General features: G+C 47.3%; 2 protein-coding genes across 11 annotated transcripts in view; one reads left to right on the top strand and one right to left on the bottom strand.

Annotated features, from left to right (window-relative positions):
* Nucleotides 1-65: 65 nt before the first annotated feature.
* On the bottom strand, nucleotides 66-11,194 carry PITX3 (paired like homeodomain 3). 2 transcript variants are annotated; one of them, XM_019724996.3, is made up of 4 exons: nucleotides 10,915-11,194; nucleotides 2,088-2,217; nucleotides 1,745-1,947; nucleotides 66-1,226 (listed from the first exon to the last, which is right to left on the bottom strand). In XM_019724996.3, the coding sequence occupies exons 2-4, from the start codon at nucleotides 2,203-2,205 to the stop codon at nucleotides 639-641; spliced, it is 909 nt and encodes a 302-aa protein (XP_019580555.1). In that variant the 5' UTR covers nucleotides 2,206-2,217; nucleotides 10,915-11,194; the 3' UTR covers nucleotides 66-638. The 2 variants fall into 2 exon arrangements, with proteins under 2 accessions (XP_019580555.1, XP_088648001.1); XM_088791875.1 differs by lacking the exon at nucleotides 10,915-11,194 and adding an exon at nucleotides 4,411-4,545.
* A 3,263-nt stretch (nucleotides 11,195-14,457) lies between these two features.
* GBF1 (golgi brefeldin A resistant guanine nucleotide exchange factor 1) overlaps nucleotides 14,458-24,146 on the top strand; it is a 112,834-nt gene continuing 103,145 nt past the window's right edge. For 2 of the 9 annotated variants that reach the window (XM_074339135.2, XM_074339134.2), the window contains exon 1: nucleotides 14,458-14,734. The gene's annotated coding sequence lies outside the window, so the exon portion shown is untranslated. Of the gene's footprint in view, nucleotides 14,735-20,370; nucleotides 20,425-24,146 lie in introns of all 9 variants that reach the window. The other 7 variants (XM_019725000.3, XM_019724999.3, XM_074339132.2 and 4 more) reach the window with 5 other exon arrangements.

The following is a 24,146-nucleotide window of genomic DNA, read 5'->3' as shown; positions in this document are numbered from 1 at the left end:
GCATTGCAGACCAGATCTTCCAGTTATCCTTCATGGGACCACAAGGTGGCGCCGCAGCACCAGCTTTGGCCAACGCCCGCCAAGTAGTCCTCCAGACATCAATACCAATACCCACGCACGCGTGCGTCCCTCTGCTTCAGGAATGTCCTGGCTTCCCCATCCTGGTGTTAGCGGCTGAGGGGGACTGAAGCCCTAGAAGCTTGGACCCTCACCTCTTTCCCTAGCACCTAGCTCTCCTTAAGACATGAGGGAGGATAGGGGAGAGGGCTCAACCGCAACTCTGAATCATCAAGCCTTTGACAGTCCGCGCACGTTTATTTCATTTATCTTTGAAAATGATAAATGGGGGGAGGGGGCACCTGGAGAAGGCGGGGTGGGCCAAGGGTGAGTTGGCCCCCGGGGAACTGGTCCCTGTTCCTGGCCTTAGTCCCAGGAGCGCAGACTGTGTAGGGCCCAGTCCACCCCTCAGGGTTGGGAGGGGGAAGGCTGTCTCCTGAGTCGGCCGCTCTCCCGCCCCCAGCTGCCCCAGCATCCTTCTCAGACCCCGGGGCGGGGGCAAGCCAGTCAAGACGTCCCCAGTCCGGGGAGGCTGAGAATTATCGCCCCCGCCCTCGAGGATGATCCGTGGGCAGGGCCACTCATACGGGCCGTTCCACAGCATACTGGCACGGACTGAGGTTGGCGGCCGGGGGCGGCCCGGGCACCGTGGGGTAGCTGAAAGAGGCGTGTTGTTTGGCCTTGAGCCTCAGGCTGGCCAGACTCGAGTTACACGGGTCCCGATATACGTAGGGGGAGGAGGCGGCCGCAGCAGCTGCTGCGGCAGCCGAGGCGTAAGGGCAGGATACTGCCCCGGAGGACACTGCGGCCGGAGCCAGCCCGGGAGGCCCCCCGCCCAGGCCCTGCAGGGTCCCGGCCCCTGGCACGGTGCCCGGGGCGGCCGCGGCCGAGGGCACCATGGAGGCGGCGATGGAGCTGGGTGGCGAGAAGACGGGCTGCGAAGCCAGAGGCCCCACGTTGACCGAGTTGAAGGCGAACGGGAAGGTCTTGGCGGCGAGGGGCGGGCCGAGGGCTTTGGGTGGCCAGTTGCCGTAGGAGTAGCCGGGGTACACCTCCTCGTAGGGCGGCACCAGCCCCCCCAGCGGCGCCGCAAAGCCTCCCTTACAAAGCTCCGCCTGCTGGCTGCGCTCGCGCTTTCGCCACTTGGCGCGCCGGTTCTTGAACCAAACCTGCGGGCGCAGGAGAAAAGGCTGTCAGGGCACAGAGCCGTGCAGGGGTCCCAGAGCTGGTCAGCACACATGGGGAGTGGGTCACCCAGATGGGGGTTCAAGCTGGGGCCGGAGCCGTGCGGAGGATAAGATGGTGTGGCTGGAGACGGGAATGGGGTCTTGGAGGAGTGTATTGCGTGAAGGTGCTGAGAACAGAAGTAGTGGGAGGCAGGGCTGAGTCAAGGGCGACAGCATGGTGAGGGCAGTAACATGGGGTCACGGAGGGGTGACGAGAACAAGCAACAGTGTCGGGAGAAGAGTGGCCTGGAGTGATGGGGTGGAGTGAGATTGGAGGTTGGTGGAAAGAAGGCCGTGTGCGGCAGCGGACCGGGACCAGGACCGGGTACGTCGGGTGTCGGGTCCAAGGATGGAGCAGGCAGGGCAGAACCACAGGTTGCATGTTTCGAAACTACTCGCTAAGCGGCGGACGAGAGGGAGACGGGGGTGGGGTGAGGGTCATGGGTCTGGGAGCACCATACCCGCACGCGGGCCTCAGTGAGGTTGGTCCACACGGCGATCTCTTCGCGCGTACTCATGTCAGGGTAGCGGTTCCTCTGGAAGGTTGCTTCTAGTTCCTGCAGCTGCTGGCTGGTGAAGTGAGTACGCTGCCGCCGCTGCTTCTTCTTCAGCGAGCCGTCTTCAGGGGAGCCTCCGGGCAGTGAAGCTGAGGCCTTCTCCGAGTCTAGGGGCCGGGTAAGGGCAGGTCAAAAGCATTCCCCGGCTGGGGAACCTCCTCTCTGGGCCCCTCACTCCTACCCGGGCCCCACCCCCATTAGAGATTGAGCTGTTATGTCCCCCATACCCAGAAGGGAGCGTGCTCACCACTGTGTTCTTGGCCCTTGCAGCTGTGTTCTGGGAGTGGAGGGTGGGGAGTGCCCGCATCTGACAGCGACAGGGCCGGGCTCCGGGCCTCCGTCTCGCTAAGCAGGCCGAACTCCATGGAGGGAAGACTCTGGTGGAAAGAGAAGACATAGATCAGGTTAATGGGGATACAATCTCCGGGTTATCTGGTTCCCAGTAGCGTTTCCCCACAGGTTCACTGTTCCCTTTCTCAGCCACCAACATAAAGCTACCCCTGTATGGGGTGCCCAAAGATACAATGGGGAAACAGCAGCCTAAGGGGAAAAAAGTGTATATTCAGAGGTTTTATACACAGATATATGCACTAGACTTTGCTTTGTTCACTGCTGGGCACCTAGAACCTAGAACGGTGCCTGGTGCAGTTGGTGTTCAATAGATATTTACTGAATTAATGAAAACCACACTATTGCATACCACATGCCGTATGCCACATCCTCGAAAACTTCAGTTCCAATATTCCCATAAAGTTATACATGCCCCTCAGCAAATCACACCTGAGACGCTGCTGGAACCTCTGTTATTCACTCTCCAGTGGGACAGATTTCATTTTGAACCAGGTCTGATATTTCTCCCATAAGAATAATCACTACTATCATTTAAAAGTACTTACTGTGTACCTTCACCTCATTCTCTCTCTCCTCACAAGAATGCATCAATATTAAGTATTGTCACCTTTTTCAGGTGACGAAACTGAGACTTGAAGTAACAATTAAGGTCACAGAGCTTGTAAGTAGAACTTGGATCTGAACCAGGCCTGGGAGACTCCTAAGCTAATGCTTTTTCTTCATTTGCTTTTTCAAATTGTGTTCTTTGGGGCCATACCCAGAAACCCCCTCAGAGATGGGAACTTGGGGCTGGCCTCAGGGATGGAAACTTAGCCTGGCCTTGCTTGGATCTGCTTTAACTAGGGCAGCTCTGCTTTTGTCTGTTTTGTTTATGCTTTCTGGAGAGATTTCATTTGAAGAAAGGGTCTCAGAATCAAAAACAAGTTTGAAAATCACTATGCATTCTGGCTGGCCCTGTCTGCTTGTGTGCCTGCCCAGACACACACTGCAGCTTACCAGTCATTGTTCCACTCTCATGCACCGCTTCTACCAGGCACACCCCAGGCAGTAGATGTGAGCATCTTAAAACCACTTAGTTACCCTCACTCCCTATCCCAGACTTTGCCTGACATCGCCCAGAAGCCTGCCTGAGTCTCTCTCCAAGTCTCCCCTATTGGGTCTCCCAGGCCCCCTCTGGTGGGAGGAAGGGAAAGGACACTAGTGGGCTCAAGAACTCTGGGTGCTTCTTGGTCAGAGGAGAACCAAAGGAGGCTAGGAACAGAGGAATAGGGGTGAAGAGCTGGGTGTGGGGGGTCCATCTGCATTCCCATTAACAGAGACTTAATGCCGGGTGTGCAAGGTGGCCTTAATGTGGATTCGCCTGGATTGAGATGTGTGTCACTCGGCTGCTCTGAATTTATTAGGAACCTTTCTCAGGGAAGCAGATGGGCAGCGGCATGTATTTGCACATGGTAATGCCCCCTTCAACTCAGAGATGACAGCTGCCCCTTGCCCCCACCTCTCAAGCGAGATTGAGGTCAAGGCAGGAAGTTGAGAAACAGTCCCTGTTCTTTCCACAGGCAGAAGGGACAAGACCTTGGACCTTTTTCTAGGGTTAAAGAGGCAGGGCTGAAGGGAACCTGGGAAGGAAGGAGAGAAGTCAGGCCAGGGGTGGGGGTGCTCAGCCTACCTCCCCTTCCAGGTCTGAGGTCAGGAGTCAGACAGAGGCTTGGGGCTGGCTCAACAATGCTCTGATGGGAGGGAGATGCCCTTAGGCAGGACCCGTGGCAACTGGCAACGTTGACTAGTAGCTCTTCCAAAATAGCTGAGAAGGCTTAGAACTGAGAGCTAGAAAAAAGGGTGTTCTGAAGTCTCCTCTTACTTCAGACCCAAGAAGATGAAGAGGATAAAGGTGGGGTCCCATACATGGTGACAGAGGAGACTAGATTCACAATAGAGTATACAGATGTCATAAAGTTGTACACCTGAAATTTATGTTATTAATCAATGTTACCCCAAATAAATTTAATTAAAATGAAATATTTAAAAAAGAATGCCCTCAAAATGCAAATCATGCCCCTGACTTCTCCAGAGGCCATGAGAGCAACGGAATTGGGAAAAGAGGGGCAGGGGTTTGCCTGTAGGGAAAGCTAAATCCCACTATTGCCATTTATCCTTCCAGTCTGCTGTGGCTCCAGACTTCTAATATTCCAAACTCCCCTTCCCCCAGCATTCCATACCTGTGTCTTGGTTTCACCCTTTATTTCAGCAGAGGGAAGCAGGGTGAAGAGAGATAAGGGCCAGAGGAAAAGACAAGCCTGAGGCCGAGAAAGCAGAGTTCAGGCTGCATGTTTCCAGAGACAGACAGACACACATGCAGACACACACAAGCCCCCACTCAGACAAAATAAGCACTTGGACTTGGAGCTAGGGGCATACAAACACACACTCTCCCACACATGCGCTCCCACATTCAGGCAGACAGACACACACCGTCACAGTCTCCTCTCTCTGTGACAGGGACAGCTGCCTTGGCTGTTTTGGAGTTAGCCATTTCCCTACCCCCCTCCCCTCCTGGCCCCTCTGAACCTCAGCTCTCAGTCTCAGGAACTAAGGACTCTGTGGGGGAGGAGGAAGCCAAAGGGGCCAGGGGAGTGGTCTATACGCGGTGACTGTTGGGGAGAGCCTGTTTGGCTGAGTGTGGAGATGGCAGGAGAACGCTGGAAGAAGATGAGGGGGTGGGGGGCAGAAACTGCCCAGGCCCTTTTAGGAAAGAAATCTGATGTAGCCCAAAGAAATTAGGTTTGGAGTCAAAAGATCTAGGTTCAAGTCATGGTTCCCCAACTTACTAACTGGCAAATTACCTCTCTAAGCATATTTTTTCATCTCTTAAAGGGAGATCATAATCCCTTCCCTACCTGCTTTCAGTATTGTTATAAGGTTAAAATAAAACATGACATATAAAAATGGGTAGAGGTACAACTCTATCCAAGTATTTTTTTCCCCTCATTCATTGAAGAGATGTTTATTTGGCATCTTCTGTGAGCTGGGTATTGAGTGAGGCACTGAGGAGAGAGGGGTAAATAAGATCTCATCCTTGTCTCTGCCCTTGCTTGAGGGGTTTACCTCCCTAGATGCTGGCTCTCCCAGGGAAACATTTCCCTGGTGAATAAAGGTGAGTATGCTACATTTTAGAGAGGGATGCGAGTGTGTTTTGTGAGCACTCTGTCCTGAACATAAGGGAGAGCCCAGTCACTAAAGTAACAGCAAAATGGGTAGAATAACTCAAACTTTGGGGACCAGGTACTGGTAAAGGAAAGACTGAAGCCTTAGGCTCCTGACGGGGTTAGTAATAGCAGATAGAGGGGACGAGGCTGAGAAGAGACCTGACTGTAAAACTGAAAAGGCAAGAACACTAAAGCTAGGCAGGCAATAGAGAGATAGAAGGTGGGGGTCCAGACCTCTAGCAGACTTGTGTCTGGGTGGGTTGGTCAGGCAGAGGCTGGGGGCGCCAAGTGGTTGTCTGAGTTGGAGACAGGCTGGCTGAGGACTAAGCTCCCCCAAACTGCTGGAGGTCAGGAAGCTGGGGAGTTGGGACTGAGGCCAGGGACTTCACCTCGCTCAGTGGACAGGGACAAGCAGTAGGTCTGGGAGCCACAGTTTTGCTTGATTCTGGTAGGAATTACCAGGAAGGGCCAAAGAGAGTCAAAAGATAACAGTGGTGCTGAGGCCCGCTCTGGGAGAGGCTGCCTGCCCCACCTCCAACCTTTCTGACATCCCCCACTGGGGATGCATGGCCCAGGCCCCCCCCCCCCCCCGTCAAGTCAGGGAGGGAATCCCAGCCCTAAGGAGAAGAGAGGGCCTACAGGTGTGCTCTGATTCTGAAGTTAAGGCTGGAATTACAGGAAGCTGTCATGGATTACAGCAAGATCAAAATATCCAAGATACATCAAAGTGGAGAGCAGAGACTATCACATGCCAGAAAGGCCACAGTGGGGAGGCCCTGGTTTCCAAGGGACCCAGATTCATGGCAAGAGGGTAACTGCCAAGCGCACCCACTTTTGTCCTGAAGTCAAAGTGGGGTAAACCAGGGTCACATCCAGAGAGCCTCAAAGAAGTTGCAATAATAATGCCCAAGGTAGGAGGCACACCCTGGAATTTAAGCGGGAGAAGACATTCTCTTGCAGAGGAAGAAGGAAGAGGAAGAGCAGATGGAGTTGTGAGGCTGTGGCTCAGCTCAGCAAGCAGCAAGTTGGCAAACAGGTGTAAACCAGGGCCCGAAACCATCCTATGAACCCGAAACTGAAGTGAGGCCCTTAAGTGCACATGGCCTCACGTGTATTAGTGATGCTGATCCCCCGAACTGTCTGGTCTGCTGAACTGCAGTGACAAATGGGAGCAAATGAAGACAGCTGTAGACAAAGCTCACAGCCCCAAGAGGAAACCCTAGGACTCAGGTGGAGGCTGCACTGACTTGATGCACTGAATTCATTCAGGGGTAAGTCAGAAATCAGAGAAATGGGCTTTCACATCCTTTCTTCTCTTCCTTCTTTCCTTCAGCAAGTGTTAGGTGCTCAGGCAGATCTCCAAGAATGGTACGGCACAGACCCTAACTTCTAGGTACCTGCGGTCTGCAAAGGCAACCAGAGCACAGGATGAAATGATGGGCTGCATGGACGTGATTCTCACATTACGGGAGATCAGAGAAATGGAAGTCCATAGAAGGTGGCATCATGTTTGGGGGCTCAGAGAATGTAGCACATGGCTGAGCTGGGAATTGGGGAGGCAAAAAACGGGCAGAGGCTTCTAAATAATTAGAGCAGGATTGAGCTGGCAGGTTCAGAGGGCAACAAGGAGCCCGGCTTGGCCAGGGTCTCAGTGTGGGCAATGGGAAATCATCAGAGAAAAATGGATCAGGCTGAGGGGACCTCCAATAAGAGGCAAGGGGTAGTGGTTCAGGTTTGATACAGTCTAGGCTGGGGTATCTCCAGTTTTCCCACTGAAAAACCTCTAACACTAGTAAGAGAGAAATCACCCTGGGAAACTAGGGGCACAACCCGAAACTGCTGCCAACAGTATGAAATTTCTTTGAGATCTCCAGCCTTATGTTAAAAATGGAAGCAAATGTTGCGTTCTGTTCTATACTTAAGTTATTATGTTTATTTTAATATAAAAATAAAGTTTTCTCTAAAAATCTCCAAGTGACATCTTCAAGTGACATCACACCAGGACGATGAGCCATGTTTAGCTTATAGCGTCATGCTCCTCCCAGTTCTCTCCCACCCCAGTCCCCTAAAGAGAAGCATTGCTCCAACGAGTGGGTGTCACTAGAGGCTTATAGGCAGGGGGGTGACATAAAAGCAGCATCTTTGGGACCTTTATTTGGCATTGGTGAGCAGAATGGATTGGGCAGAGGAGAGATAGAAAAGGGGCTCTTTGAAAGCAGCTCTTTCTCATCCCACCACCTAGCTTTTCCTTTCTCTTCCCATCACTCTTATCATGGGTCCCTGTTGGTGACCATGGGCTAGACACTCTAGATAATCCCAAAGCTGAGGACCTAATGGATCCTGCAGGTTAGCTGCCATCTCCCTCCTCCACACTCTAGAAAGCATCATTTAGAGTGAATGGAGAAGAAAAGATTTGGGTGACTCCTTCCTTCTCTCATGCGAACCCCAGCTCAGCTTCAGTCTGTCTCCCCTGCCCTCCTTTCTTGGATCTGGGTCCTGGGCCCATATTCACATCCTTGAGCAGCAGGCAGGCAGGGATCAGATCAGGATCTTTGGCCTGCTAGAAGTATTAAGCATTTGGGGAGCTCCCTTGAACTCTTCTCAGAGAGGGGTGGGGTAATGGCTGGCATCCGAAGCCTGAGAGAGGGAGTTCCATCTGTCATTGAGAATCTTCCTATGGCTGGATCAGGGGTGTTATCTGGCTGATCTGGGACTTGAGACAGCACCCTTCCAAACAAAGATTCTACAGTTTGGGCATAACAATGGCAGTAATGCTTTTTATTTCTGTGGTGCTTTTCCATTTGCAGAGGGCTTTCATATATATATGATTTCATTTAACTCTTACAACCATTGTGAGTGGCAGGAATGACCATCCCCATTTCACCTCTAAGAAGATGAATTTGTCCAAGGTTACCCAGATTGAAGAGATTTGAATCCAGTTTTCCTAAAACCAGGGACTGAGCTCTTCACTCCTCGCCCCCGCCACCCCAGCAGCCATTTGTGGCTCTGACACACACTGATCCTCCCAAGCCCCGAAGGATTCCATTTCTACTTCCTGCCTCTACCACCTCTCTGGAAATGAGCTCTGGAAGTTTGCTGCCCACTGTGTGCCAAGGAACATTTTCCTATTCATCCTGCGCTTGCATCACTCCGGTTCTAAGAGGCCCCCTCATCTCTGGTTTCAGGATTTGGGGGGCAAACAAGTCTGCTTCTGCTTATCCATGCCTCTCATTGTTTTGTGGGTTTCCATCCTATCTCACTTTCCAGAGGCCTAAATGTTGAAGTTTGCTCTCTCCAGCAGCCACTGGCTCCCCATTCTACCGACTATTCTCTGACACTTCTGTAGGCTCATGACATTCTCCCTAAGAGCCAGTTACCTAGGCATGGACTCAGCTCATGGTTTTATGCAAGGATGGAAGAAGGTTCAGCCTTTTGTTTCCAGTCATCTTCATTATGATGCTGTTGCTTTTTGGCCTTTGGGCAAAAGCAAAACTTTAGGCTAAGGTCTTTAGGGAAACATCTGTAATGCCATCCCTATTCCTTTCCTGACTCAGAGCCTTTCATTTCACCCATAACTTCAGTGATTTTCAAAGGGGATGGGAGCACGAGCCCCTGAAAATGGTATCGGAACGTGGTGGCGGTATTGGTTTGTGACTCTATATTTAGCAAAAGGGAGCAAGGGACATAAAAAATGTTGAGAAACAATGTTGTAGCTGGTAATAAACACATTTTAAAATTGAGGAATGGAGGTGGGAGTGTGGGGAATATGTACTGTGTGTCACTCATGGGTGGAGGTTGAGAAAGGTTGAGACCCACTTGTTTAGATTACTTACTCATTGCAAAACACTTTCCCCATGAAAATTCAGTCCCCAGATGAGCTGTTTTTCTCACTTACATAGACTGGGAGAGTTCTTTCTACTCTGTTCCCTTCAACTTAACTGAAGTCTGGTTAAAGAGTTAGGGCCAGGGTGGGTGGACATTGTAGGAGTCCAAATGGTTCAAGACCCTTCCCCAGCTACAGGGAAAGCACACGGGGCAGTTGAATAGGGCTGAGACCTCCTTCCCAACCAGAGTTAGAGGGCAGTGAAAGTCTCATGTTGGACCGGAGTCTGGATTCCATGTATCTCTTTCCTACCTTCTCTCATCCTCCAAACTGGTGGGGCTGAGAGGGAGCAAAAAGGGAAAGAAGACCACAGGGTTTGCTTTGCTAAAGGGCTGCAATTTTCTCTTCAGGCCTGGGCTCCTGCTCCCTGCAGAGAAGGTACCTTTAGGTTGCTGACACCCAGGCAAGAAGTCTGGGGTGTCTGATCAGCTGTATTGGAATTAGGGGTTGCCCCTGAGTTTGTGAGGGAACTGAGGCTGGCAGGGGCTTGTGCTGGGCTCTTCCTGGCCCTCCCATTGCCGTTTGTGGTTCATTCTTTCCTTTCCTGGTCTTGATACCCACTAGCAGTCTCACCATTAGCTTTCTCTCCTCAAATTTGGATTCTGGAAGTTCAGGTGATGCTCAGGTCTAGTTTGGACTGGAAAGGGCTTCTCTCCCAGCACCACTCCACCCCATGGCCAGGCTGCAGCCTTTACACTCACTCCTCGCTCCTGGGCCCCACAGCTCATAGGAGCAGAAACAAGTTTTCAAAGTGGGATTCGAGGCGACCCACCACAGCGAACCCCACCGCACACGCAGTAGCTGGGCAGGCGCTGCCGGGTAAATGGACATGCCACTCGGCCAGGGACATTCTGTCCACCACTGCCTGACACAGCGCCTGCTCCAGAGAGACCCACCTCGCCACTCCGGACATTCTATCCGCTCTCAGCCCCGCGTACTGCGGACATTCCGTCCGATTCCGTGGCGGCCCCAGCCCGGGACCCATGCGGGCCCGGACACCGCAAGTCGGACGCGCCAGAATCGCTGCCTGGTCTCTCCGGCTGCCCTGCCACTGCCGTGCCGCCAGCACAGCGGCCATCTGACCCGTTCGCGGCCGGGCTCTCACAACACTGGTCCTATTCCCAACTGCGAAGAGCTGGGAAGAGAAGCGTGTGCGACTAGACTCACCCCTGTTCCCAGTCCCTGGAGTCTGAGCCCCAGCTAAGGGACGTCGGGCGCCGCTAACTGCCCCATGCTGGGCAGCCGCCGCCAGCTCCCCCCACTGGCCAGGGCCTCGGCAACTCCTTTCGCTCCCTGGCTGCCTGCCTCGCGTCCTCGGATTCCAGGGTGCTTTCTGGTAATGGTTTCCTGACTCGCTCTCCTCCTCGCTTCTCGGAGTCCCCGTCCTGGCTTCATGTCTCCGTTTCCCTCCGGATTCCCTGAGTCTCTCTCTCTTCTCTGTCCCCCGAGTTCTGACGCTGAGTTTCTCTTTCCCTTAATCCCCCGGGTCTGCAGTCCGCCCTCCCACTTTCGACCCTTTCCCCAGGCACCGTTCCCCAGTTCAGTCGACCCAGCTCCTGTTTTAGGGATCCCGAAGTCCGGCCATGGCCCCCCTGCCCCGTGAGCCCCTGTCCCCCGCACGGTCAAACACTCACAGTGAGTCCCGCAGCAGGCAGACTCCCGGCAGCGGCAGTGGCGGCCGTAGTCTGGAGGGCAGGCAGGGGCCGTGGGCCGGGCACCCGGCCGGGGTGGGGGCCGTCCCCCTGCGCCCGGGCCGCAGCTCCGCTCTGGCGCTCCCGGACTCGCAAAGGGAGAGAGTGAGCCTTGGCGCGGACTGCCACCCCCAGCCGGCGCCCATTCACTTTATGGCAGCCCAGGGCGCCCCCAGCCCGCGGCAGCGAGCCTCGCTCGTAGGGCCCCGCCCCCTTCCAGCTGCGCTCTCCAGGCTCCACCCTTTCCAGCTGTGAATCTTTAGGCCCCGCCTTTGGGGGTGGGGTCGGGCCGGCGAGACGCCAAGAACCCCGCCCCTTGGCCAATAGGAGGCACGCTTCAGCAACTGGTACACGCCCCTCCCCACGTGGCTGAAACCCCGCTTTAGCAGGAGCGCTTTGGCAGAGCCAAAACGGCGGACGTAGGGTGGGCCGTGTAGCCCTACCGAGCCCGGGCCTGCTAGCAGCAAGGGAGAACCAGACCACTAACCCGAGAGAAGTGGAACGGTGCCGGGTGATAGGGCTGCCGGGGTGCCAGGTGGGAGGGCGCACCGGCCGGGAGAGGCCGCTGGTTTTCAGCGCTCAGACTTCGTTGCCGCTCAAGTTTCGGCGATTTTCTCCACTTGTCGCTGTCTATCTCTCTGCCCTTTTGTCTCTGCTCCAATCTTCCCACGTCTCGCCTTTCTTTCCTCTTCTCCTCCGCTTTGCTCCTGCTGTTTGTCCCTCTCCTCCCTCCTCTGCCACTTTGAAAGACTAATTTCTCTTTCTCTCTGCTTCTCTTTTTCCTCATATCTTTTCTTTTTCCTCTTCTTGGTTATCTCCTGCCCCCCAACCCCCGTTTTCTCTCCTCCAAGGAAGGTGGCTTCGCGGAGAAAGCAGTTTGGAATGACACAAATCAAAGTACCATTCTAACCCTGCCACCAATCATACCATGAGTGAGTGACCTTGGACAAGTCACCCCCTCCTACACCCCCGTCCCCCCCCCCCCGGAAAAAAAGAAGTTAAAGGAGACTCTGGATCTCAGGGCTTGAGCTGAGCACTCCTCAGAGGCCTGGGCAGTTTACTATGTCAGTCTGCACTTTTGGCTTGCCCAGGCTATGCTATCCAACGTTAATAGGGCTAGCTTCTCTTTGGTGATACCAGGTTCAGTTCTGTGGGGGAGGTGTGGCCTTGGTGCTTGCTTGTTAGGGAGTTGCAAGGGATAGGACAGATGTCCCAAGGAACATGTGGAGTCAGGCTGGATGCTTGGGTGCCGTTGAGAGCCCTAAACCCTACCACACAATATGCTCCTAAGGTAAATTTGACCAGTTTTGTTTCTGCTTAAAACCCTTCAGTGGGTCTTAATTGCTCTCAGGATAAAGACCAAACTCCCTTGCCTGGCATACAGGATCTGACCCTGTCTTAATCTCCAACCTCCTAGTGGTTTCCTGTACACCTCTGGCCATTTTTTTTTCTGACAGTGGCGTATTTCCAGCCAGTCTTCATCTTGTCAATTCCTATTTATCTTCCTAAGCTCTACTCAGGCCTCCTTTTCTATGGGAAGCTGTTCCTGAACTCCCAGATTAGCCAGATGTCTAGCCTCTTGCTCCCATAACCCTCCTGTGCATACCCTCTAATACTCTGCTCGCTATATTGAAGAGATCAGCTTATATGTTGTCCCTATGATGCTAACTAAGATTTAGGAGGGCAAGTACCATGTCTTTCTCATGTTTTTATTCCTAGGCATAATGTAGGAACTCAATACTGAAATCTAAGAGGGAGATGTTCTGCCTGGTAAGATGAGGGAGGTTGGGCTAGAGTATTATCATCTCTTCCTCATTTCTAACACACAATCGCATTCATGCTTTTTAGTTGATTAATTTTTGAAGATATGTGAGAGTGGAGATGGGGGAGTAGGGAGTTTTGGCCTACTTAGACGATTTTTCAATTTTTGGCTATTTAGGACCTCTCAATCTGAGATAGACCCAGGAGTCCAAATCCCAGTTTTCAAGTGAAGGTGAAAAATTGCTCAGAGATACTGTGGAAAGAGGTACTATGGTGGTTGTATCCTCTTCCCCTTTCGTTGGGCGAAAGGCAAAATCCTCAGCTGGACCCAGAGACCAGGAACCGATGTGCAGGTGCAGGGAACTGTTGAGTTTTTCATGTCTGATGGGTTCTTCTAAATAGAAGATCCTAGCACATGGATGGGGTTTGGCTATCTGGGTTTAAGACCACATTTCTATGGAGTTAGGTATGCAGCTTTCCTGGACTTGGGTTATCCATAAATGAGAGGAAATGTGGAGAGAATTGGTATCTTTTTTCATTGCCTCCCAGCAGTTTCTTCAGGTCTGCAGGGACACCGGGGCTCTATTCCAGAAGATAGGCTGGGAATTCCACCAGTCAGTCTTCAAGGAGGAAACACCCTCCTGTCCCCTTCGTACACACTCTCACTTCTAGGTAATTCTAAATATCCTAGCAACCTTTATCATCTCTTGCAAGAGGACAGATACCTTGGGGCAGGAGAGTGAAGACTGGGGTGGGCATCTAGCCCTTAGGCTTCTTAGCATTTCTAAGGCAGATAGGAAAGGCTTCCATTTCCTGTCACTGGTGATGTGGACTAACCTGGGTAATTAGCTTTATTCCAGGTAGGTAAAGAGTGTCCAAGGCTTAGTATGAGGGGCAGAACTGGGAGTCACAGCCTGATAGACTAGGGCATAAGAGGTAGTGAAGCGCAGTGAACAAGAAAGCTGAACTGGGGTGTGAGGACACCGGGGTTTGTCTCTCTGCCAATAACTAGTTATGCGAATGTGGGTGCTATCTTTGCACTCTGGGACTCAAGTTTCCCGCTCTGTAAAATGAGGACACCTGAATTAGATACCCAACGTTTCTGCCACCTCTCATTTTCTCTATTTCTGGATGACAGGAATGGGGTACAAGACACAGAAACAGTTGGGTTGGGACAGACACATCTATGAGAAGCCAGACAGGGCAGGCAGATGGGAGAGTGGGGGAGGGGAGATTGGAAATTGCGGGACTGGTCCTAGGATGGAGTGAGTCCAGAAGCTGCCTCGTATGAAGTGTTCCCTTAAGGGGCACGGTTTTGGCCTGGCTGACTTTGATAGGGAGTGCCCGGAATAGGGCAGGGAGGAAGGAGTAGAGTCGCCCGCTCGGGCTCTCAAAACGGACCCCGCCCCCTTCCCAGCAAATCGTAGCTCTCCTCCCCATAATGCCCAGCAGCCACTTCCAAGCCGCGCTGCAACCGAACTCTAGCTAACTCCACCTCTCCAACCGCCCAGCACAATGTTTCCACTTTTATTGGGTTTTATAACTGTCACTCAGAGAGTCCTTGTATCCGTTGGTTGTTCCTACCTACCCTTTTCTTTCTCTTGTAATCTCGCCTCCTTAAGTACAACCCGCCTCCCGAAGCCAACTTCCATTCATCGATTGGATAGCTGGAATGCCACTTTTCACGGTGCAAAGCTATTATTGGTTGTGCGCGGCAGGGCTCGCGCAGTTACCAGGCAGCGGGCTAGACTGAGGCTAGTTACCACGTCAGTGAGCTGACAGGGAAGGTACCCGGTTCCACCGCCCGTTCCGGCCGACTCTAATCGGCCTCTGTGCGGTCCCTGACTTCGGCCTCAACTTCCAGGAAACGGGCTACTTTCCTTCTCCCATCTGCCACCAGAGCCGGGAGAGCCGCTCGGAGACGCCTTCGGGGCCCGGGGTGGACATGAGCAGCGGCTGCTGGTCCTGGGACTAGGCCCCGCCATTTTGGATCCGCTGACAGGTCAGCGAAGTCTGCTCTTAGAGTTCCAGTGTCGTGAAGGGTGCCCTGACATCGCGATAGGGAATAAGGAGAGGAGGGCCCTTAAAATGGAGGAGCTGGGTGGATTAAGCGCGCAGAGGCAGGAATAAGACGAGGGAGAGATTGTTGTGGAAAGGAACTGGGAGGCGTGTAGGGGGCAAAGGTCAGGCCCCAGCCACAGGAGGGGCGACTTCAGCTCTGACTTCTGATCCCTTGCAGGTTCCCTCGTCCTTCTTGTGTTCCAAGACTTAACCTAGGCTTCAGCTCCTCTCTTCCGGAGCTTTCTGCTGAAGAGCCCAGTCCTCAAAAGCTGAAAGCCAACCTAAAGATCATTGTATCTATTTTTCAGGGTTGATTTTTATGCCTTCCATATGTAAGTCTCCCCAGATTGTATAGAGCGTCCACTTCTGTGTGACTACCCCGTTAACACAGCCTAACTGCTTCATTAATACTGAATGATGAGCTAGTGCAACCTAGGCTCAGGCAGTGAGGAGAGGTGTGGAAGGATTGAGGCCAGCAGTGTGGGGGACCTGGGCTATGAGAAGGCTTTCCTCTTATAGGGCAGCTCCGTTGCCATCTGGGTCCGTATGTAAACACTGGACTTACCTTCTGAGTCTGTTTCTCCCTTTACACAATCTATTTTACAAATAATCTCTCCTGGTGTGTGGTTTTGGCTGGCATTTTCTCCCCAGGTCTTCTCTTCACTACGCCTAAGGAGACAGAGGTTCAATCACAAGGAAGCCACTCTTTTATGACATATTTATTTGGCTGAGAGTAGAGAGGGATTTGTAGACTGGTGAAGTTTGGTGCTGTTGGCCTGTTATTTTTAGTGGTTAAAAGGAGTCATGAGACATGTTCAGCCAATTTAAAAGTGGTAGGGTCAGGGCAGCAGAGTGAATGAGTGTCGTTTATGGCACTGTGATGACATTTGATGAATTGCTGTGTTGTAAACCTTACAGTCCCCAAAGGGAAAGAGTGCCTTTAGAATTGAGGACTAGTGTAGATAGTATTTTTTAATGCACAACATAGAAATTTGTATGCCTTTAATTCAGGTACACCAGGCACTCCTCTGGGCCCTGTGGAGGATGTAAATGGGAAGGTCTGTTTTGGGATTGCTCTGCTCAGATTATGCACTTCTGAAAAGCAGTAGCATATATGTGCAGTGGCCTAGTTAGAGCAGATAGTAGGGGTAAGGTAGTATCAATCTAATGCCTTTCAGCATGTATGGACACTCAATAAATGTTACTTGTACCTAGTGTTAGTTTTAGTATGTGGTCCTAACTTGTGACCTGGTTCTAGTCCTGGCAGTCAGGACTTTTGCATGGTGAGATAGTAACAAGGAGAGCCCAAACCTCATTGTGTTTGAAAGGAAAACTATCTAGGATCTAGAGTGACTAAACTCTTTTCTTTTTACCTAATGCCCTCTGCTCTCCTGAAGTTGTGGATGTGTGGTGGGGGATAACTTTTATTGTTTGTATTTATTGATTTGAAATAAGTGCGATAGAAATGGTACAGGCAACTATTTGCATTTTAACTTGATGATCCAAGTTGCAGAAATTTCCAAAAAAGTAGTTGAAAGTGACTAACGAAATGGTATTAGACAGCCTAGGAAGTGTCCAGGTTTGATAGGCCTGCCTTGCTTATCTGGGTTGATATGCCCTGTTGAGCCCTGTTGGGCTGAAAGACTTTGCATAATAGGGAATCTAGTCTTTGGGTAGAGTGTGACCAATCCAGCATCTTTTCAGTTGGGCCTGGAGGTGACTTATGCATCAAAGATTTTCCCTTTCTTTACTTAAAAAGTCATTTTCTGGATAGGAATCATTCTTTGGCCCCAACCCCCACCGCACACCATTAAATTGGTTCTTCAAGACTTGTATTTGAGCTTATTTTTAAAAGGGGGTGAGATACTACATTCTAAGCTTGACCGTGGTGCTCACTGGCACAGCAAGAACTCAGGTTGTAGACATATCCCGTGAGTCGCTGGGTACCAATCTCAGCTGCACTCGCACTTCTCAGAGGTCCACTACTATTTCAGTTCCCTGTGTTCCAAAAGGCAGCATGACTGCCACTTTTAGGTAATAACTTCACTGATAGGGTACTTAGGCTGGCTACTGTGGGCAGATAGAGGGGGAAAAAGACACAGCTCCTGCTTTGTCTGGAGGAGACCCACTGTATTGATACAATACTCACTGGAAGGGTTATCCTAGCCTTTGTACGCCACTTCTGTTGATTGATTGCAATCTGTCCCTGTGGTTCAGTGTGGCAAATTAAAATAATTCTGCTGTTGGGATAATGGAGTTGAGTTGAAGGAGAAGGGAGGTTCATTTTACCCTCAGGCTGGAAGAGCTGTATAAATATAATTGGCAGGTGTTTAGCTATTATTGTTCCTTTTTTCTTATATGTCAGTATCTTCAACAACAGTTGTTTAATTAATTAACTGAAAATATAATAGAGTAGTATGGGGATTTGGAGCGTCAATTGTGGAAGTGATCATGGAAGTAATGATTTGTTACCATCATATAAACCAGGGATTACAAGCTCAAATGCCTGAGTATCAAACAGGTGAATGTAAATGAGTGAAATCAGCCAGGTGGGAATATATTACAATGTAGTGGGGACTGTCCTGTACTGCAATGTGGACACAGTATGGCCAGTTTTCCTGTTTCTCAGGAGAAACTGGAAATTCAGGTCATTATGCCTTAAACTGTTGGCAACTAGTTAAATTTTTTTTTAAAACCTTTTGCAGATGGAACAAAATATATCTGTGGACTTGATTCTGCCCCATGGCAGTGAATGATGACCCCTGATATACAAGATGGGCAGGCTTTATGAGACTTAATTACTACAGTTCTCTGTATATAATCACACAGACTAACTTTTTATCTTTGTCCTACTCTGCCAACTGTCATCCTTATACCATGGGTGCCCTCTGAGTGGTTAAAAGATGAGTGAGAGAGAGAAGCCTTGTTTTATTTTTCATCTACAAGCTGGCAGAAAGGACAGCTTTGAACAGATCTTAGTGGCTCATCTTGCATGTGGTTCTTGGGGTAGATTCAGAATCTCCACAGAAATGGGAGGTGCCATGGCAGAGCTGAGGTACAGTGGTCACCTGATTATCAGGTTTGGGAAGATTTTCCAGTTGTGTCCTGTCAGGACACCAGCTTTTTTCCTGGTTTGACTTTCTCTTACCTCCACCCTTTGAGTAAATTTCTTGAGCCCAGTAAGTTGTTTACTAGTTCAATTCTTGGTCACTTTCAATAAAACACAGAACTATGGTGTGTCCGTTGGCTAGCTCTAGAAATCTTGTAAGCTCTGCATCTTCAGTGCTTCTCTGGAATTTTTGAGAGATTGAGTGAAGGTAAAGCTTGGGAGGGCTAGCTGAGGATTGTTCAGCTCCCTGGTACCTATTACCCTTTTAGAAAGCCCATCAGCATTTTCTTGGTTTACAGAGCTCTGTGCTAGACACCAAAGCACCAGGAAAAAAGAAAACAAAATGAGTCTTTGCCTTTGGAGAATCGAATTTCTAATTGGATAAAGACAACTTTTAAAAGTTTAAACAATGCTGTGCTAATGACTACTATGTAGAACCAAAGAAAATAACATATACATATATATGAATTGACAATTACATGAGAATTATATATTTCACAGAAGAAATGTGAATGTACAAATAGCACATGAGGAGACTTCAGGAGGATAGATGTGAGAATGGAAGTGTTAAAATTTGGCTCGTGGGTAAATAGGGGTTCTTTCTGTCTATAGGGTGGCCTGTATGGAAACAAATATGGGAAGCAGAAAGAAGGCTTACTTGCTTGGCGTAGAGTCCTTGTCCTATGAAGTCATTATTTTCACAAGAGGTGGATGTGAGCAGTACCACTATTGAAGAGTCAGTCTTGATTTAGTTCATTCATTTGTTCATTCACTATTTATCATTTCTTTACTATGTGTCAGACACTGGGAATAAAAAAGTGAATAAATCATGGTCTCTTGCTGAGATGCTCATTCATGGAAGAGACGGACAAAATAATTATAAATCAGTACGAGATATATTGAAATAGAGCTATGTACAGTGTTACGGGGTGACGAAAAAGGAGTACTAATACTCTCTGGGGGAGTGGGTTAGCTAGGGAAAACTTCATAGAGCAGGCGTTATCATAATAATGGCTAAGATGTTGGAGTTTTAATATCCCTGGTGTTATACTAGGTACTCTATAGGCTTTTTATTTAGGCCTCGCAACAAATATTTTGCGATGGAGAACTGTAAACTGGGCTCAGAGAGGATAAGAAACTTGGCTAAGATCACACAGGTAGTAACAGATCTGGAGCTTGGATCTGTGTTGAGTTTGAAGCTTGTTCTTGTAACCACTGTGGTATTCTGACTCTCTCGTTGGCTTTGGGATGCAATGAGTAAGGCTTTACCAAGTGGACAAGAGTGGGAAAAAATATTCCAAATGGAAAGGGAACAGCATGCGCAAATTTAGAGAGACAGCAAGGACTGTAACTTTAAAAGCAAAGACTTTTGATGGTCTATTTTATACATATAAACAATAGACATAGCATACATGGGGCATCCGTGCCTCCCCAGCTTAAAAAACAGCATCACCCAAACTGAGGCCACAAGTATGTCCTTTCCTGACAGTTACATCTCCCCTCCCCCAGCCACTATTCTAAGTTTGTTGTGAAGTTATGAACTTCATTAATATGAAGTTATTCAACTTTGCAAGATAATGCCAAATTTTTATCCAAACAAGTTGTATCGATTTACGTATCAGACATTTGATCTGCATTTTTACCAATTCTTAATATTGTCAGATTAAAAGTTTTGTGCTATTTTGGGGCTATAAAATGGTATCTCATTATAATCTTATTTTGTAATTTTCTTGATTATTAATGAAGTTAATTACCTTTTCATATATTTATTTGCTGTTTGTATTTCCTTATTCTGTGACATGCCTATTTGTGTCTCTTGCTAATTTTGGGAAGGGTTTATATGTCTATTCTTATAGTTTTGTAGAAGTTATTTTATATTATGGATATTGCTTCTTTATTAGATGTATGTGTTAAAATATTTTCTCCCAGTTTGTGACTTTTCCCTATTTTTTATGGTGTCTTTTGAACAAACATCTTTAATTTTAACCTGGTTTATTGTTTTTTTCTTTTTTTAATGGTTTTTTTTTCTTTAAATTGGGGACTATTGGGGAACAATGTGTTTCTCCAGGGCCCATCAGCTCCAAGTCGTTGTCCTTCAATTTAGTTGTGGAGGGCGCAGCTCAGCTTTAAGTCCAATCGCCGTTTTCAATCTTAGTTGCGGGGGGGGGGGGGGGGGGGGGCGCAGCCCACTATCCCATGCGGGAATTGAACTGGCAACCCTGCTGTTGAGAGCTCACGTTCTAACCAACTAAGCCATCTGGCCCCCCATGGGTTGTGCTTTTTGCTTCCTGTTTAGTTGTTTCACCTCTATGTTGAGGTTATAAAAATATTCTCATATAATTTCTTCTAAAAGTTTTCAAGTTTTGCCTTTTTACATATAAGTTTTTAATTCATTTGAAATAGAATTTTTGGTATTCCATGAAGAAAGGATCCAATTTATTGTTTCTGTTTCTCCTGCTTTTGTTTAGATATAGAGGGAGTTGCCAGTTGATATAGTGACTTTCTCTTTGGATCCTCTTGGGGTGAGTAACTGGGGTGCTGCAAAGCACCGGGGGAATGGTGTAGACCCAGCTTTAAACAGATGGGGCTTTCAAAAGATGTATGTTGCTCAGAGTCTCTGGGCCAGTGGCTTATCTGGCTGGGGATGTTGGTTGGTGTGTATTTGGTTGTTCCATCTCATGTTATTTCTGATATAAAATAAACCTTAAGTTCTTTTCTACCACACTGATATGAGGTCTCCACAGGCTTCTGTGACCCTGTGACAAGGGGTTCTAAGCCATCGGCTATCAGCCAGCAAGTAATTCATCAAAGCTTCCCATTTGAAGCTGAAAGACAGATTCCCTTAAGAGATTTCCTGGGTAAGGAGCCAAAGATTCAGAGACCTGGAGGGAGATTAGGGAACTCTGCATAGTCCTTGAAAATAATTCCTCTTCATTCCCTGGATGTGGCTTTTTTTTTTACTAAGAAAAGAAGCTTAAGACAATTATTTTTTGCTTAGATTTTCTGTCTTAGTTGTTACCTTCTGGTGTGTCTAATGAATTTTGATCAAATGTTAGGTTGATTGCTTCAGTTGGAAATCCCGTTTCAAAATTTATCTCCTCCAGGAAGTTTTCTAAATAGCATGTAGAATTTATTAGTTATCAATTAGTCCTACTGGCACTTTTGTTTCCAATTTGTTGTATAGTGTTGTTTACTTACTGCTGTTGTTTTCATTATGGGTGTTTTCTCTCATTCTCTTAGTTTTTTGAAAGAGAAACTAAGTATTGTTATTTTGTAGGTAGTTCCCCTTCCAGTACCCCCAAAATATTTTCACAATGGTAAGTATTCAGTATATATACTGAATAATAACAATATATTGAAGACCTTCCATGATATGCCCCCCCCCCCCCCCGACATGTTTTTCTAGCTTTACCTCCAATTATTTCCCTAGGAATAATGTTCTAGCCAGTCTGGAATAATCATGATCCCCTAAATATATACCGAATTTTCCTACCTATAAGCCTTTATTTATGCCATTGTCTCCTTATATTTTTGACTATTTGAACCTTGTCTTTCGGTTGCCTTTCTAGGGCTTCTGCCAGAAGTAATTTTCTTTGCTTCACAACTGTGACACTGTACCACTCATGTATTGGAGGCATTACATAAGTTTGTGTGTATATGTATGTGTTTTATCTTATCTACTAGGTTATAAATTCCTTGTGGGTTGGTCACCGTACAGGAACAGTTTTGTATGTGCCTAACATTTTGCTCAGCATCTGCTAAGAAATGTCTGATTAACTGAAGTAACTGTTTGTTAATTAACTTTGATTGCTGCTCTTAATTGTTTACACCTGGAATAATACAACTGCTTTTCTAAAGAGTCTACTCATTTTTTAAAAATCAGTTAATCAAAATTTAAAAATAGGTAATAGGCAATATTTGTGTGTGACACAAAATTCAAAAGGTACAAAAGAATATACTGAGAAAAATAAGTCTTCCTCTCACCCCTGTTCCCCAGTTTCCCAGTTCCTTTCTCTGGAGGCAACTTCTGTTAGCTGTTTCTTAAAAATCCTTACAGAGATGTAGAGCATACTCATCTTGCCTAAATAATTTAAGGAAGGAGGGATACTAGATATTTTCTCTTTTCTCTACTGGTATTTTAAATTCTTTTCAAATTAATTTATCTTCTATTTTTTGGTTCTTGTCTTCAGAAGAGAACGTTGTTGTATGTTCTCATCATTGAATCTTCTTAGGAGAGAACATTGTTGTATGCCTAGATCATTTGGAAACAGATGGTCTTCTGAGACTAACCTAGTTATTTCTTTAAATTGTCATTAAAATAAATTTTGTCTTATGTTGGATTCCGTTATGGATTGGGGGAGGTATTATGGGCCTGGACAAAATTTGTACCAGTTCTTTTTTCCTTTATTGTAGTAGTTTTCATACTTTTCACTTTTTGGGGGCCTGATCTTGTGCACAATATGCAAATGGAGCTACTTGCAGGATTCATTTTTTTTTTTTCTCTCTATATCTTTGACTCAGTTTTCTTTTAGATCTCACTGAACTCTATAAATGCATCATGGGCAGAAATGTACAGTAATACATTCTTGTAAAAAATTTAAACATCATAGATAAGGCTAAAATATCTTCTGATTATACCCCAATTTCACAGAATCTTCTCTAGAGATAACTATGGTTATTAAGTTTGGGGTACATCTGCCCAGACCTTTTATTCTGTGTTTATATATCTATCTATATATATACCTGTATAAAATATTTTAAGTATACTTAACAATATGGATGACTCCCAAGCAATGTTTCAAGAGAAAAGAGCAAATTGCAAAATACATACAATGTGATGTTAGTTATATAAAGTGTAAATATACAGAATAATACTATGTATTGTTTAAAGATATATATTAATGAAGTGAAAGTATAAAACAACATAAAAGTTTAATAAAGAACAGATTTAGAATAGTGAGACCTATGGATGAAGAGAGAGGATGTGATTAGGGAGGACACACGAGACTTCTGTTGGGCTATTCTTAATCATCTGGATACTGGCCGTGATATTACTCTTTATATCTTACTGGGTGTTAAATATTGCATATTTTTAAAAACAAAAATCTAGTATTTTATGTACGGTGGGTTGGTTTTTACATAAATGGTAACATACAATCATAGACTCCAATTTTTTTTTTTTATCCCACAATATGTCTGAGAGCTCTTTCCATGTCTTACTTGCTGTGTATCCTTAGCACTCTGAAAGGTGCCTTATGCATAGTAGGTGCTTAATAAGTAAATGTTTGTGGAATTCCTTCTCTCCTTATGCTTATAGCCTTACTGTTTTAACTTTCCTCGAGCCTGACCAAGGAAATGTTTGTCTAACCCTATACCCACTCCCACCTTTTCTCTCCGTTTCCACTTTTAAAAATTTTGTCTTTCTGAGGAGGGTTTCTAAATAATGGAAAGTGGTAAGGTTGGTTTTACGTGCTCCTAGTTTTCTCTATGCCAAGAAGAAATTCTGTTTTTTAAAATACTTTCACCTGGGGAGAGAATTAAATATCTTTTCTAAGTGCTGCAAAAGGCAGCAAAGAAAATGGTAGTTAAGTGATAGTTAAGTTGGGAGCATTTGAAGTACTAAAATAGTATTTCAGCTTCACTTCAGAGATTCATATAGAAGCAGCTTTAAAAATAGTCTACCCTCCAGTCTGCTTATTAGAGATTTCCTGCTATAAGCAAGTGAATTTTACTTTTCAGAACTTTCAAAGGTGGTATCACTGCTTCTCTCCAGTTGTCTGGAGCTGACTTGGCAGAATGGATGCAGTCTATAAATTGACGTTGTAACTGTGGTTCCAAACCAATGCTGTTTTTCTGACAGCCTTCATTCTTTTCTTTTAACTTGAACCTTCATTATTACTTTATTGAGTGGATAAAAAAGAAAACAGGGAAGATCTGAAATATATCTGTAACAAACTAGCAACACAGATACATCTGCATACCTAAGGGCCTCATAGATTTTTGGAGACATTTGACTTTGAAGAATTTGACATGCTTGCTAGGGATTGTTGGGGTGCGTTAGAAAAATTTTCTGGATTGATGCTTTTTGAGATGTATCTTGAACTTCCAGAGACCTCTAGGAGAGCCAGGTAGTTGGATTCATAACATAAGATAGACTTCATCCCATCTTGGTGTTATAGGTGGGAAGTTTTGGTACTGAAAAAGGTAAATTATTATTCTAACCTTACCAGGTACTGATTTAAGC

This window comes from Rhinolophus sinicus, chromosome 15 (assembly GCF_057876585.1).
Source record: "Rhinolophus sinicus isolate RSI-liver-muscle chromosome 15, RSI-T2T, whole genome shotgun sequence".
Taxonomy (NCBI): domain Eukaryota; kingdom Metazoa; phylum Chordata; class Mammalia; order Chiroptera; family Rhinolophidae; genus Rhinolophus; species Rhinolophus sinicus.
The sequence above is the reverse complement of the archived record's forward strand: the minus strand, read 5'-3'. Positions and strand labels throughout refer to the sequence as shown.